Raw genomic sequence first — 16,241 nt, forward strand, 5'->3', positions numbered from 1 at the left:
CGCTTCAAAACTGTAGCCGGCTGTCAGTATAGTGTAGCGGCGCATCGCACAGACCTGTCACTTACCAGTAGGAGGAGCGCCCGGACGGCCACTGACAACGCAGGTAAGTATAAGCTAAGTAACCATGGCAGCCAGGACTGCAGTAGCGTCCTGGCTGCCATGGTAACCGATCGGAGCCCCAGCGATTAAACTGGGACTCCGATCGGAAATGCCGCTCTGCTGCCACCAATGATGGGGGGGGTTGGTTGTTAGCCTGTGGCCACTGCCACCAATGATGGGGGGGGGGTCGTTAGCCTGTGGCCACTGCCACCAATGATGGGGGAGGGGGTTGTTAGCCTGTGGCCACTGCCACCAATGCTTTTAATAGGGGAGGGGGGGGGGGGCCGCACTGGCCACCAATGCTTTTAATACTGGGAAGGGGCCGCACTGGCCACCAATGCTTTTAATACTGGGGGGGGGGCCGCACTGGCCACCAATGCTTTTAATACTGGGGGTCGGGTGCTGCCAGGCAGCAGGGGGCAGTTATGTACACAGTTCTTAGTATATTCTAGCTTGAAGTGTCCCCATCACTATGGGAACGCCTCTGTGTTAGAATATACTGTCGGCTCTGAGTTTTCACGATCTAACTCAAATCCGATGGTATATTCTAACATAGAGGCGTTCCCATGGTGATGAGGACGCTTCAAGTTAAAATATACCATTGGATTGGAGAAAACTCCGATCCAATGGTATAAAAGGGACTCCTGACTTTACATTGAAAGTCAATGAGGGACGGATCCGTTTGCAATTGCACCATATTGTGTCAACGTCAAACGGATCCGTCCCCATTGACTTGCATTGTAAGTCAGGACGGATCCGTTTGGCTCCGCACGGACAGGGGGACACCAAAACGCTGCAAGCTGCATTATTAATCAAAATAGACCGCAATTTTCTCAAAAAAAGTGTATTTTTAACTTTTTCTGGTAAAATTGTTCAAATATAATTACATTTCTATACAAGTTTGTGTCAGAATTTATTGTGCTTACATGTCTTTGATAAAAAAAAAAATCCAATAAGTGAACAGTGAGGATGCCTGGCCCTGTCTATCAGGCCATGTTGGGAATAGCAACTGGGGGGAAAGGAGGTGAAGTGTTGCTACAAGGGGGCTAGGCCAACCCCTTCAGATACAACCGTGCATCAGATTGCAGTAATGGAGGGCTCCTTTAATTCAGCTTAATGAAACCTACCAGGCACTATGCCTGCTGTAAATGGAGTCTGTCAGCAAGATCTTGGAATATACACCTTGGGTCCCCTGGCAGTGTAGCCCTGCCCTTTCTTTTCCCCACGACCCCCTCTCCCTCCCCGGTTCTTGATCACTGTTTTATTTATTTAAAAAATGCAGTCAGATACGCATGTGTTAGGCCTCTTTCAGACTTGCGTTGTCCGGATCCGGAGTGTACTCCATTTGCCGGAATTACACGCCGGATCCGGAAAAACGCAAGTGAACTGAAAGCATTTGAAGACGGATCCATCTTCAAAATGCGTTCAGTGTTACTATGGCAGCCAGATGCTATTAAAGTCCTGGTTTCCATAGTAGTATTGGGGGGAAGCGGGGGAGCAGTATACTTACAGTCCGTGCGGCTTCCCGGGGCGCTCCAGAATGACGTCACGAGGCACCATGCGCATGGGGCGCCCTGACGTCATTCTGGAGCGCCCCCGGAAGCCGCACGGACGTAAGTATACTGCTCCCCGCTCCCCTTTACCATGGCTGCCAGGACTTTAGCGTCCCGGCAGCCATAGTAACCCATTATGAAAAAGCTAAACGTCGGATCCGGTAATGCGCCGAAACGACGTTAGCTCAAGGCCGGATCCGGATTAATGCCTTTCAATAGGCATTAATTCCGGATCCGGCTTGCGGCAAGTCTTCAGGATTATTGGCCGGAGCAAAAAAGCGCAGCATGCTGCGGTATTTTCTCCGGCCAAAAAACGTTCCGTCCTGAACTGAAGACATCCTGATGCATCCTGAACGGATTTCTATCCATTCAGAATGCATTAGGATAAAACTGATCAGGATTCTTCCGGCATAGAGCCCCGACGACGGAACTCTATGCCGGAAGAAAAGAACGCAGGTGTGAAAGAGCCCTAAGGCTCATGATCCTTTAAATGCCGTACCGACTCCTTTGTTCTCGTAGTGGGAACATGGGGAATACATTGTTGTACGATTTGTATGTACATGACCCTTGTTCTTGTCATTTTGCGGATCTGCTTTAAATAAACAGAATAAAAAAATTAAAAAAAGATCTTGGAATATTGGGTGCAGTACTGCAAATGCGCTTCTCCTTCTTCTTTGTGTGGTGCCAAATCAATTAGAAGTATAAGTATGTGTGCCCCATACTGCTTTATAATGAGACCAGACACACTAGGTGGTTTCATGAAAGCATCGTCTCTCTTCCCTGAGCCATGGTAGAAGAGGCGCACTTTATTCACATTACATTGACTTAAATAGCAGACATGACATCACAAAAGGGGTGTTCCTTAACCACTTAAGGACCACAGGTTTATACCCCCCCTAGTGACCAGGCCCTTTTTTTACAAATCGGCACTTCACAACTTTCACCGTTTATTGCTCGGTCATGCAACTTACCACCCAAATGAATTTTATCTCCTTTTCTTCTCACAAATACAGATTTCTTTTGGTGGTATTTGATTGCTGCTGAGATTTTTCGTTTTTCTGATATTAATCAAAATAGACCGCAATTTTCTCAAAAAAAGTGTATTTTTAACTTTTTCTGGTAAAATTGTTCAAATATAATTACATTTCTATACAAGTTTGTGTCAGAATGTATTGTGCTTACATGTCTGATAAAAAAAAAAATCCAATAAGTGTATATTTATTGGTTTGCGCAAAAGTTATAGCATTTACAAACTATGGTACAAAAATGTGAATTTCCGCATTTTGAAGCAGCTCTGACTTTCTGAGCACCTGTCATGTTTCTTGAGGTGCTAGAACGCCAGTATAGTATAAATACCCCCCAAATGACCCCATTTTAGAAAGAAGACACCCCAAAGTATTCGCGGAGGGGCATGGCGAGTTCATGTATGATTAAAAAAAAATTCACAAGTTAGCAGAAAATGACACTTTCTGAGGAAAAAAAATAAATATAAAGTTTCCATTTCTGCTAACTTCTGCCCAAAAAAAATAAAAAATCTCCCACGGACTCACTATGCCCCTCAGTGAATACCTTGGGGTGTCTACTTTCCGAAATGACGTCATTTGTGGGGTGTGTTTACTGTTCTGGTATTTTGGGCGGGGCTAAATTGTGAGCAACCCTATAAAGCCTAAAGTTACTCGTTGGACTTTCGGCCCCTTTGCCCACCTAGGCTGCAAAAAAGTGTCACGTGTGGTATCGCCGTACTCAGAAGAAGTAGGGCAATGTGTTTTGGGGTGTATTTTTACATATACCCATACAGCCCCATTCTGCAGAACATTTCTACCCGCCTACATACAGCTCCATTCTGCAGAACATCTCTACCCGCCTACATACAGCCCCATTCTGCAGATCATCTCTACCTTCCAATGTACTGTCCCATGTAAATAACATTGCACCCCACAAACATACAGTCTCATGTAAATTGCATCATTTCCTTCAGCCCCTCCATTGCTCCCCTCCAACATGCAGTCCCATGTAAATTGTTTCTCCCCTCCTTTCAGCCTCCTCCAACATAGTCCCATGTAAAAAAAATAATCCATTCAGCCCTATGTAAATAATATCACTCCTCTTCCTTTAGCATATCCACCATACAGTCCCATGTAAAATAACCACTCCCTGCAGTCCCATGTAAATACCATAACCTTCCCCCTCCAACATACAGTTCCACTGAAAATGAAAGCCTCATCACTCCCCTCCACACACAGTACTAAGGTTGCACGGTAAAGACTAAACTAACTTGCACTGATATCCCTTGTAATCTGGGAGTCCCCGCCTCTTCCGGTGACATCATACCTATCAGGAGCACCTCCATTCAAGTCACCACCACAAAACCACGTGTTACCAGCTGTCAATGCAGCGGCGCGCCCCGGTGACGTCAGAGGAAAGCGCCAGTGACCACGTGTTGTGCGCGAGCGGCGCTGTTGTTCTACTGCTGAGATGAGCGCGGAGGTTCAGAAGGGGAAGAAGAGAGCGAAGACGCAATATGTGGGCAATGCCAAGCGGCACAAGGGCAGGCAGCTGGAGGTGGGCATGCAGGGCATCCTCATCACCTGCAACATGAACGAGAGGAAGTGCGTGGCGGAAGCCTACAGCCTGCTCAATGAGTACGGAGAGCTGCTGTACGGCGCCGAGAAGGTAGGGGCTGAGATCTGCTGTGACAACCTGTGGAGCTACAACTGTCCTGAGGGCTGCATGCTGGGAGGTGTAGTCCTACAAGAGCTGCAGACACGGTTACAGCTAATGCTCACTCTAGTCTGGGTAATACAGTCACTGGGATCCCAACCGGTCATGAGAACGGGGATCCTGTACCCCATGGAGCCCCCCCTGAAAAGAAAGGCGCGGCCGGTCAGGCGTGTGCACAGCGGCTCCATTCACTTCTATGGGAGTATAGCAGAGCGCTGTACTGAGCTGTCTTTGGAACCCCTATAGAAATGAATGGAGCGGCTGGGAATATGCTCGACTGGCTGTTCCGTTCATTTTGGACGGCTCCACGGGGTACAAGATCCCCGTTCTCGTGATTAGTGGGGGTCCCAGTAGTAGGACCCCACAGATCTAATAATTATCCTGTGGATGGGGGATAACTTCAACCAACCGGAATAGCTCACACTGCAGCGAATCAGAGTCCCATCGTTTCTAATGGGAATCAGCATTGCTGTTCATTGACATCGGTGCATGGGGATCGCAGACACATTCACTTGAATGGGTCTGCGATCCCTCCGTTCCGCAAAAAGATAGAGCATGTTCTATCTTGCGGTGCGGAGGCACGGTACGGAACCCCAGAAAGCACTCTGTAGTATTCCGTTCCGTGCTTCTGCTCCGCATCTCTGGATTTGCGGACCCGCTGAAATTAATGGGTCCGCATCCGTGATGCGGAATGACAACCGAACAGTGCCCATGTATTGCGGATCCGCAATACAGAAATGGGACACCAACGGTTGTGTGAACGAGCCCTAACACAGCTCCCGTCCTGACCTCCCAGCACTGACTGGATCAGATAGCATTATATTGATTGATGCTATGTAACCCTTAGAGATCTTGAATGTAATGTATAACACTGACAGCATTATGTCACTGTTATCCAATACATTCCAGAACTGTAAGGGTTACATAGCATCATATATCAATATAATGCTGTGTGACCCCAGCAGTGCTGGGAGGTCAGGATGGAAGCTGCCACATACTCACGTTCCGAATCCGGAACAACTCACTCGTGTGGAAGCGGCCTTAGTCACAAACTTTGATGCACATTTGCCACAGAATAGGTCATCAGTATCTGATCGGTGGGGGTCTGATAACCTGGTACCCCAACCGATCAGAACCGCTGCAGCCAGTGACTGGTCTCAGCAGTGACATGTCCCTAAGCAGCTTGTGACACAGCAGTGATGTGCTGCCTGGGGACCTATCACTGCTGCAGCCAGTCATTGGCAAACGTCTGTCCAGTAGTTTACAGCCCAAGGACAAGATGACGGCTGAAGGGAGCCAGAAGGGTGCAGCAGGTGAAAGGTACAAAAGTCCAAAAAGCATTTACTGCAAGGATCCCAGTCATTCCTGAAAATAAAAGGGGGCGCTTTTAGGCCTCTTTCACACTGGCGGATCCGCAATACACTGGGGCCGTTTCCGTGGGCATTTCGCATTACTGATGCGGACCTATTCACTTCAATGGGTCCGCAAATCCGGAGATGTGGAACGGAAGCACAGAGCGGAAGCCTACAGAAGCACTACGGAGTACTTCCGCGGGGTTTCATCCCATACTTCCGTTCCGCAAAAAAGATAGCACATGTGCTATCTTTTTGCGGAACGGAAGGATCACGGATCCATTCAAGTGAATGGGTCCGCGATCCGCTGTGGCTTCCCCGCGGACTGTGCTCGTGCATTGCGACTACGGGGCACGCACGCCCGTGTGAAAGAGGCCCTAGGCTGGTTTCACACGGGCGTCGCGGAAAAAGATGCGGGTGCGTTGCGGGAACATGCACGATTTTTCCGCTCAAGTGCAAAATATTGTAATGCGTTTTGCACGTGCGTGAGAAAAATCTGCTTGTTTGGTACCCGAACTTCTTCCCAGAAGTTCGGGTTTGGGATCGGGGTTGTGTAGATTGTATTATTTTCCCTTATAACATGGTTATAAGGGAAAATAATAGCATTCTGAATACAGAATGCAAAGTACAATAGGGCTGGAGGGGTTAAAAAAAAAATTAAATTTTTTTTTTTTTAACTCTCCTCATCCCTTGTCCGCGCAGCCGGCATCTCTTCTGTCGTCTTCTTTGAGGAATAGGACCTTTGACGACGTCACTGCGCTCATCACATGGTCCATCACATGATCTTTTACCATGGTGATGGATCATGTGACGGACCATGTGATGAGTGTAGTGACGTCACCACAGGTCTTTTTCCTGTGCACAGCAAAGATGAAGACAGAAGAGAAGCCGGGCTGCGCGAACAAGTGAATTAAGGTGAGTAAAATTATTTTAAAAAATGTTTTAACCCCTCCAGCGCTATTTGACTATGCATTCTGTATTAAGAATGCTATTATTTTCCCTTATAACCATGTTATAAGGGAAAATAATAATGATCGGGTCCCCATTCTGATCCTTTCCTAGCAACTGTGTGTGAAAATCGCACCGCATCCGCACTTGCTTGCGGATGCTTGCGATTTTCACGCAGCCCAATTCACTTCTATGGGGCCGTCTGCGTTGCATGCTGCGATTTTCACGCAACGCACAAGTGATGCGTGATAATTACCGCTCATGTGCACAGCCCCATAGAAATGAATGGGTCTGGATTCAGTGCGGGTGCAATGCGTTCACCTCACGCATTGCACCCGCGTGGAAATCTCGCCCGTGTGGAAGGGGCCTTATAGTGTTTCCCGATACAGTGGTGACTCCGACCGCAGCTCTGTTCTGCGACATATAGGACATGGTGCAGATTTGAAAAATACACACTCTACCCTAAAATGGGAACAGTTTATTGGGGGGTATGTAAATGGGCTTTGGTAAAAACCCCATTGAGTCTCATTATCCATTCAGTGTGGATTCCTCACCAGATCCACACATCTGAACACGGCCTGAGCCTGCATGTTTGCTGTCCTTGCCTGAATGATAAGGAAATGTGTTCCTCCATCTACAGCTGTGTGGGAAAGAAGATAAACTGTCAGGCAGTGAGGAGGAAGATGATGATGATGATGTTGAAGCCGCTCTAAAGAAAGAAGTTGACCAGATTCGTACATCGACTGAAAAGAATTTGCGCAGATTTCAGTCAGTAGAAAGTGGGGCTAATAATGTTGTTTTCATTAGGACTCTGAATGTAGGTAAGTTGTCATGTTCCTCTTTACATGTAGTTGCTGGAGGGAGGGTTCCAGTAATAGTGCGGGGCAATGTGGGGTTCACGATCTTGGCAGAGATTGGAATAACCGCCATATGCGATAGTCGGAGTTACGGAAACAGCCGAGTGAGCTGCGCTGCACTGCTTCTGTAACTCGCATTCACCTCTATGGGAGCACAGCTGTCTCCAAAACCCCATCCACCACATACATGTGCCGATCTTAGCCAAGAAGGGCCGAGGTGGGAATATCCCCTTCACCTGTTAGGGTCCGACTACACAGCAACACTGGTCATCATCCCATAGAAATGAATGGGATTGCAGCGCGAGTCAGAAACAAAACAGCAGTATTGGATTTTTTTTTTTTTTTTACTTGTGCTGCGACTCCATTTATTTGTATGGGATCACTGCTACTCTGCAATCCTGGCCGCGACCAGTGTCACCACACCCTTAGGGCTCATGCACACAAATGTATTTTCTTTCCGCTTCCGTTCCGTGTTTTTTTTTTTTGGACCGTATGCGGAACCATTCACTTCAATGGGTCCGCAAAAACAACGGAAGGTACTCTGTGTGCAATCCGTTTCCATATTTCTGTATTTCCGTTCCGCCAAAAAGTACTGCATGTCCTATTGTCTGCAAATCACAGTCCGAGGCCCCATTCAAGTCAATGGGTCTGCAGAAAATACGGAACGCAAACTGAACACATCTGTATTTTGCGGATCCATACTGTAGAAATGCTATGCTCAGCCCATATTGCTCATGTGTTTAATAAGTTACTGTTTCCGTTTCCAATCCGCAAAAAACAGATCGCTTACAGAAACCATACGGATATGTTTTGTGGAATAACGGAACGGAAGAGGACTTGAATCAGAGAAAAAAATATTAAATACGGAACAACGGATCCGTGAAAAACGGACCACAAAACAACGGTCGTGTGCATGAGCCCTTAAGGACACAACATTATTTTATTTTTTTTTCTGCTTTTTTTTTGTATTTGTTTTTACTTTTCCCATCAACATAACCATATAAGGACTTGTTTTTTGCAAGATTAATTTAATTTTTTTACTGCACCGTTTTGGGGTGCATCTAATCATTATTTTTTTTTAAAGGGGCAGTGTGGAAAAAAACACCAATTCCTCCTTTTTTTTTTGGTGTTTTAATTTTATGGTGTTCACCATGCAGAATTATTTATAATTATTTTATTTAAAAAAAAATATATTTTATTTTTTATACGTCACCACATTCAAAGACCTATGATTTATTTATTTTCAGGGCAAGTTGTAGTCTTCATTGGTGCCTTTTTGTGCTACATACACTTTTTTTGGTTTTATTTCATTTTTCAGGAACCAGACTTTTTTTTTTTTTAGAGATTTTTTTATTCAGTATAAAAATAGTATATTTTATTGGATGGGTTGTTACAGACACGGCAAAACCAGTCATGTGAAGCTTTATTATGATGTCAATTCCAGTAAAACTGTTAAAAGCCATAGACCCATCAACGCCATAGCAGACCCTTGTCACTTTGTGATAGAATCGCTGGGGGAGGGGGGATGGGTAGAGAGACGAAGCCTCCTTCTTTTTTTCTAACCACTTAGATACCGCAGTCAGAAATTGACCGTGGCAGTTACAGTAGTCTGGGATCAGGGTTATGCCTCTTGCATTAGCACAGGATGGCAGCTGCGTAAGGCTACTTTCACACTAGCGTTTTAACTGGATCCGGCAGGGTTTAGCAAAAACGCTTCCGTTACTGATAATACAACCATCTGCATCCGTTATGAATGGATCCGGTTGTATTATCTTTAACATTGCCAAGACAGATCCGTCATGAACTCCATTGAAAGTCAATGGGGGACGGATCCGTTTTCTATTGTGTCAGAGAAAACGGATCCGTCCCCATTGACTTGCATTGGGGGTCATGCTGGATCAGTCTTGCTCCGCATCCCAGGACGGAAAGCAAAATACAACATGTTGCGGTTTACTCTCCGGTCTGAGAACGGAACTAAACGGAACGGTATACATCTTGGAGCGTTCTGTTTAGTTCAGTTTTGTCCCCATTGAATGACAATACCGGAAAACTTAAACGCTAGTGAAAAAGTACCCTAACACAGCCAACTGCCATGGTAGAGGCACAGATCCCAAGGCCGCACTATTACAGCCCTGGATGTTAACTACCTGTATGCTGCAGAGCGGGAAGGGGTTAATGCCACTTTAGTTTGTTCATGCTTTGCCTACATGTGATTATGTGGGACAATTTCTAACTAATATTGGTGAACGCGTGTCTCATTTCAGAGCCCGAGAAGTTGGTCCACCACATTTTAAACGAGTTACACACTACGAAGAAGAAGAAGACGAGAGTCATCCTTCGTATGTTACCCGTCACGGGTACTTGTAAAGCTTTCCCCGAGGATCTCAGGAAATACGCAGAGACGTTCTTCCAGCGTTGGTTTAAAGCTCCCAACAAAGGAACTTTTCAAATTGTGTATAAGGCGAGAAATAACAATCACATGAACAGGGACGAGGTCATCAAGGACCTGGCAGGTGAGATGTTCCTGCAGTGTGGTGGCACTGGTTCGTAGTGAGGTTACGTTCACATCTCCAGTAATCCGATCCGGCAGAAAACATGCATACAACAGTTTTTCTGGCCGAAACCCATCTTATAGACTCTATGGGGTCCAGCGGTGACCGACAATATCCAGCAGTGCCGGGAACCGGTGAACTGCCAGATCAGGTTTCTGGAGATGTGAACTTGGCCTAACCTGCCATCTTCACGGTATGGTATGCCATGCCATTATGTAATAAAGCTGTTACAATGGCCTCTGGTGTCTGTCACCCTGCTTCAGCCAGAGAGACAAATGGATGCCCCCAAGTGGTTTCTGGGTGACTCTCTTGACAGGGGTGAAATAAAAGGTTGGGTAAAAAAAAAAGTCCAACACAGCCAATCTGGTTTTTTCTTCTCACATTGAAAATGAAGATCTGGTGTAATGGGGCTACTGCTATATACATTAGAACATGAGCAAAAAAATATCTACATTGGGAAGGGACCCAATAAAAAAATTGAGGTGGGAGGGGGGAAATCTTCTGTCATGTCCTGGGAGCCTATGCCTTGTGATGTTTCCATGTGAGAGGAGCCAGCTAGCACTGCAGTGTCCACCGAGGAGAAGGACTGATTTTCCAGATCTAGAGCTATATCTTTTTAAAGGGGTTACTTACCCTCTGGGATTTTTCGGGCAGATCCCCCATGTGGCAGGACCTTCGGAAGTAAGCATATTCACCTACTTCCTGCCGCTGGGTTCCGGCTCTATTGTGTCAACATATCGTTTGACGTGGCTGAAGCAGTGACATGTCCCCCATGTGTCACATGACCCAGTGACGTGACACATTGACCACTTGTCAGCAGGGGCCAGGTGACCCAAGTGGGTACCAGCGTAAGGCGGCGGGGAGCAAAGGAGCTGGAACACAGCGTCGGGGAGACGTTTAGACCAGGCATGCTTAACCGCATGCTCAACCTGCGGCCCTCTAGCTGTTGCAAAACTACAACTCCCAGCATGCCTGAACAGCTTACAGCAGGGCATGGTGGGAGTTGCAGTTTTTCAACAGCTGGAGGGCTGCAGAGGTTGAGCATGCCTGGTTTAGACCATGTTTAGGGGTCTGGCAGAAAGGCACCTCAAAGTTGCAACTCCTTTAAACTGAAGACCAGATCCATCAAAGAAACACTGGTTGCTTGGGGCGCAATGCGTGGCAGCTTGTGGTTGTCATGTGATGTATCCTTGGTAGAATGTCCCCTTCCCTGACGTCAGCATTCAGCAGCCATCATTCCACATCTCGCGTTAGTCTATTGATGAGCTTTGTGGCTGCACAGACTTACACTCTTTTATGTTTCAGGAATAGTTGGGAGCCTGAATCCAGAGAATAAAGTGGACCTGACCAACCCAGAGTACACCATTGTAGTAGAGATCATCAAGAACGTCTGTTGCCTTAGCGTGGTGAAGGACTACACCCTGTTCAGGAAGTATAATCTGCAGGAGGTGGTAAAGAGCGCCCGGGAGGAAAAGCCACAGGAACCAGCGGGGGAGGAGGGAAAGGAAAAGGCACAAGAACAAAGCAAGGATGACCCTGTAGTGGGCTCTGATGCCTAAGAACCATGTACTGGGAAGTCAAAGAACGTCGAAGACCCACAATGTTTTATGGATTTTAAAGGGCACCTGTCAGCAGATTTGTCCTTATGACACTGGCTGACCTGTTACATGTGCGCTTGGCAGCTGAAGGAGTCTGTGTTAGTCCCATGTTCATATTTCCCTGTATTGCTGAGAAAAATGAAGATTTGATATATGCAAATGAGCCTCTAGGAGCAACAGGGGCGTTGCCATTACATCTAGAGGCTCAGCTCTCTCTACAACTGCTACGCCCTCTGCACTTTGATAGGGCCAAGCGTGATGATGTTTTCACTGTCTGGCCCTGTCAAAGTGCAGAGGCTGCAACAGTTGCAGACAGAGCTGAGCCTCTAGGTGTAACGGCAACGCCCCTGTTGCTCCTAGAGGCTCATTTGCATATATTAAAACATAATTTTTCTCAACAGGGAAGCCGGTTTCATAGGTACAAATCTGCTGACAGATGCCATTTAAGGCTATGTTCACATCTGTGGTAAAGGTAATTTGGTAGTCTATTCCAGCAAAGGAACAGACTGCCGCATTTACTGTATCCAGCATAGCCCGCCATTCATGCCGGATAGCCATCAGACAAATACCACTGCATGCAGCAGTATTTGTCTGGTCAGAAAGCCACCAGATCCCATCATAGTCAATGGGGATCCGGTAATGCAGAATGCGGTAAGTCTGGTAGTTTGTTCCTCTTCCAGAACAGACTATCGGGTTATCTTTACTGTAGCTGTGAACCTACCCTTCACTGGTTTACCCCTCTCCACTACTTACGGTTGGCGCACATAGAGCGCCTGGTAGCTGGATGTAATTTTTTTTTTAGCATTATATTGTAAAGTGTGTGTTGGGGGTGATGGACTTTTTTTTTTTTTTAATACAGATGCTTAAACAGTTACAGAAAATCTGATTAGGGCTTATGCACACAAGCAGTGCCTGTTCAGATCCGCAAAACATGGATCCCGGCCATGTGCATTCCACATTTTACAGAATGGGAGTCCGGACCATTATAGAACAATGCTGACAAGAATAAGGCATGTTCTATATTTTTGCGGATGCAATGGAAGGGACATACGGATGCGGACAGTACACGGTGTGGTGTTGACATCTTTTGCGGCCCCGTTGAAGTGAATGGGTCTGCATACACACTACACCCAGAAAAAAATGTTTGTGTGCATGAGTAAGCCCGAACTGTGCAAACGGGTAGGGTGTTTTTTCAGGTCATTGGTAGGGCTTCCAGCTCACAGACTTAACAGTCACTACAGTAGAGTGGCCTGCTGCTCCACGCTCTTCCAACTTAAAACTGAAAGAGAGAAGAAATCGGAACGCTCCAGGTATTCCAGACCATAGATGCATAAGGTCCCGCTATATCATCAGGCAACTATCGGGAATGAACCAGACATTCCCGATAATTACCTGATCATCAGTGGAGAGGAGGGCTGCATTTACTTGTGGCAGTCGCCTCCACTACAGTGATCGCTTATCCACATCAGAACCCATTGGGCAGCCGGTCATTGTTTAGACAGCATGATCTGCTGCTCAGGAACGATGATTTTTGGCACCAGCAGAACGACCGGATCACCCGATGCACGAGAGTTTGCTTGTTCATTGGGTGATTTCAAGCACCTTTTACACAGGCCAATTATCAGGAACGTGCATTTATACAAACGCTCATCCCCGATAATTGGTCTGATTATCGGCCCGTGTGAAAGGAGCAGAGCGCCTAATGTGTACTGTCGCATAGTGGTTTGGGGTCCATTTAGTTCAGCTTTCCAGACAGATCTGTTTCAGTAAATACTTGCGGTGACATAGCAGTGCTTGTGTGTTGAACTGGAAATTTATGGTGGGGCTGGCAAATAAGATTTTGTCATTTCTCTTGTCAGTACAATGAGTCCCTGCACAGTCTGACCTGGGTTGCATCTAGGGTTGTCTCGATACCAACATTTTGATTGGGTTTCGAATTAGATACCATAAAAAAGTATTGTGATACTCCATACCGTGCAAAAAAAACACCATGCATTCTGCATTTTCTGGAACGTCTGGCCCTTAGAACAGTCCTATCCTATTTTTTTTGGGGGGGGGGGGACAAAAAAATGGCGAATTGTGTTTTACGACGTTCATCGCATTGGAGATATTTTATATTTTAATAGTTTGGACTTGTCGGACGTGGCGATATGTAATACGTTTATTTATTGTTTATATATAAAATTGGGAAAGGAGGTGATTTTTACTTTATATTTTGGTGTTTGTTTTTTAAACTTTTTTTTTTTTAGTTACTAACTATTAGCCCTCTTAGTGGCTAGAACCCTTGTCCTATTCACCCGGATAGAGCTCTATTAGGGTGAATAGGACTCCTGGCTGCCATGGTAACAGATTGGAGCCCCGCGATTACACTGCTGGGGCTCCGATCAGAAGCTGCCACCAATGAGGAGGAGGGGACCCTGTGGCCACTGCCACCAATGACTTTAATAATGGAGTTGGGGAAGGCGCACTGCGCCACCAATGAAGATAACCCCTCAGGTAATGGGCGCGTTAACTGCCACGGATCGCAGCTACCTCTGAGGTCGGGTGCCGGCTAAATGATTGTGCAGCCAGCACCCGCCTCCTGTATTTGAAATAATGAGTGTTGTCTTCATTGGTGGCAGCGGCACAGGGAGGGGGACGACTGCTTCCTTCTCCCCTGTGCTGCTGAGGGAACATGGCAGAACAGCGCCCTCCATGTTCTCTGCTCCTCGTATCGGTAAATGGCAAATCCCGGTATCGATTTGGGTATCTATAATTCAATACCTGAGACAACCCTAGTTGCATCAAAAGGGGCATAGATGCCTGTGATGAGAACATAGTCCTGCCACTTTACAAATCACTAGTCAGACCACACCTGGAGTACTGTGGACGGTTCTGGGCTCCTGTGAACAAGACAGACATAGCAGAGAAGGAATAAAGATGGCTGCCAGTCCACAAATTACACATGAAATAAAATAGATATATAGAAGATCCTCTGTCAGAGATCAGCAACCTCACGCTGTTCAGAAACAAACTCCCAGAATGCTTTGTTCACTTCTGTGGGCGTTAGAACAGCCGAGCATGTTTGCATGCTAGGAGTTGTAGTTTCCCAGCAGCTGGAGTGCCGAAGGTTGCTGATCCCTCATGCTTTGATCACGCCCTGCACTATATAGGCAAATAAAAAAAATCTGGAGTTCTTCTTTAAGGGCAACTAATTATCATTTGTGTGGTGGATGTGTGCCTACCAGTACTGTTTTACACGCCACGGTTAAAGGGGTATTCCATCATCACTTGGATATGTCCTCACTTTATCAGTAGCGGTCCGATTTCTAAGCCACTCACTGATTTGAGCATGAAGGGGCTGCAGCTCCCCGCACAGTCAGGTCTCCTGGTGAAGTCAACACCAAGGAGAAGTATAAAGGACAGAGACTACTTCTCTTTTTTGAGTTCACTCCTGCCTTTGGCTTTCCAAACTGCATCAGGAAACCTGAGCGAGCGGCCGTACCCAAAGCTGGCCTAAGAGATGTGCCTTTTATGTATGAGATGGATATACACCTTTTAAGGATATTTTTCTTTAAGGGCTGAAGGAAGCCAACTTGGTAATGTTATACATTTGGGTACAGAAATGAACATGTTTATTATCCTCTCTTTATGAAATACCAGCCCCAAAAGGAACGATTCTCATTTTTGTAAATACATTTTTATTATCTTCTAAAGTTTTGACTTTTTCCATTTTTTAATTCCCACTTTGTGATAATGACATTGCTGTGCAAATGATGGCCTCGAAAAATGTTATTTGCATAAATCTAAAATATCTCAGAAGCAATTTTCTGTAGGATGACTACAGAAAAAAAGAAGGGTGTTATTTTGCTCAGCATGATCAACCCTGCCAAGCAATATGCCTGGTTTAGGCTCTTTTCACACGTCCGCAACGTGTTTTGCAGATCCACAAAACACGGAAAGCAGCAATGTGCGTTCCGCATTTTGTGGACCACACTAATAGAATATGCCTGTTCTTGTCCGCAATTGCGGACAAGAATAGGACATGTTCTATTTTTTTGCGGAGCAGAAGTGCGGATCTGCAATTCAATTTGCTGCCCCATAGGAATGAATGGGTCCACAATTCCGTTCCGCAAAATGCGGAGCGAAATTGCGGACGTGTGAATGGACCATTAACAGGGTTGATCATACTGACATGCTCGACACCTCTGGGGGGTGATTTTAATTTTTTATTGCATTGTACTGAAAAAAATAAAATTTTCAATTGTTCATTAGTAGCAGCCTTAGGATTTTCTGTCAGATCAGGAGCTGATGGACCCCTTATCTCTGACATTATGAACACTCATTATGGCTCGGGTCTTACCTTACTGAGAATGTGGCTTAAATAAGGGTTTATTACCTCTTAGTTAAGAGATCAGGTTTCTTAGGCTACTTTCACACTAGAGTTTTGGCTTTCCGTTTGCGAGATCCGTTCAGGGCTCTCACAAGCGGTCCAAAACGGATACATTTTTCCCTAATGCATTCTGAATGGAAAAGGATCCGCTCAGAATGCATAAGTTTGCCTCTGTTCTGTCTCCATTCC

General features: G+C 46.0%; 1 protein-coding gene across 1 annotated transcript; it reads left to right on the forward strand.

Moving 5' to 3' along the window:
* The first annotated feature begins 4,081 nt into the window (after nt 1-4,081).
* On the forward strand, nt 4,082-11,811 carry THUMPD1 (THUMP domain containing 1). The gene is made up of 4 exons (XM_044274472.1): nt 4,082-4,325; nt 7,314-7,494; nt 9,795-10,043; nt 11,388-11,811. Exons 1-4 carry the CDS (start codon nt 4,128-4,130, stop codon nt 11,639-11,641), a joined length of 882 nt encoding a protein of 293 aa, XP_044130407.1. The 5' UTR covers nt 4,082-4,127; the 3' UTR covers nt 11,642-11,811.
* The last annotated feature ends 4,430 nt before the right edge of the window (nt 11,812-16,241 follow it).

The sequence above is a fragment of the Bufo gargarizans genome, unplaced genomic scaffold (assembly GCF_014858855.1).
Source record: "Bufo gargarizans isolate SCDJY-AF-19 unplaced genomic scaffold, ASM1485885v1 original_scaffold_1772_pilon, whole genome shotgun sequence".
In the NCBI taxonomy this organism is placed as follows: Eukaryota; Metazoa; Chordata; class Amphibia; order Anura; family Bufonidae; genus Bufo; species Bufo gargarizans.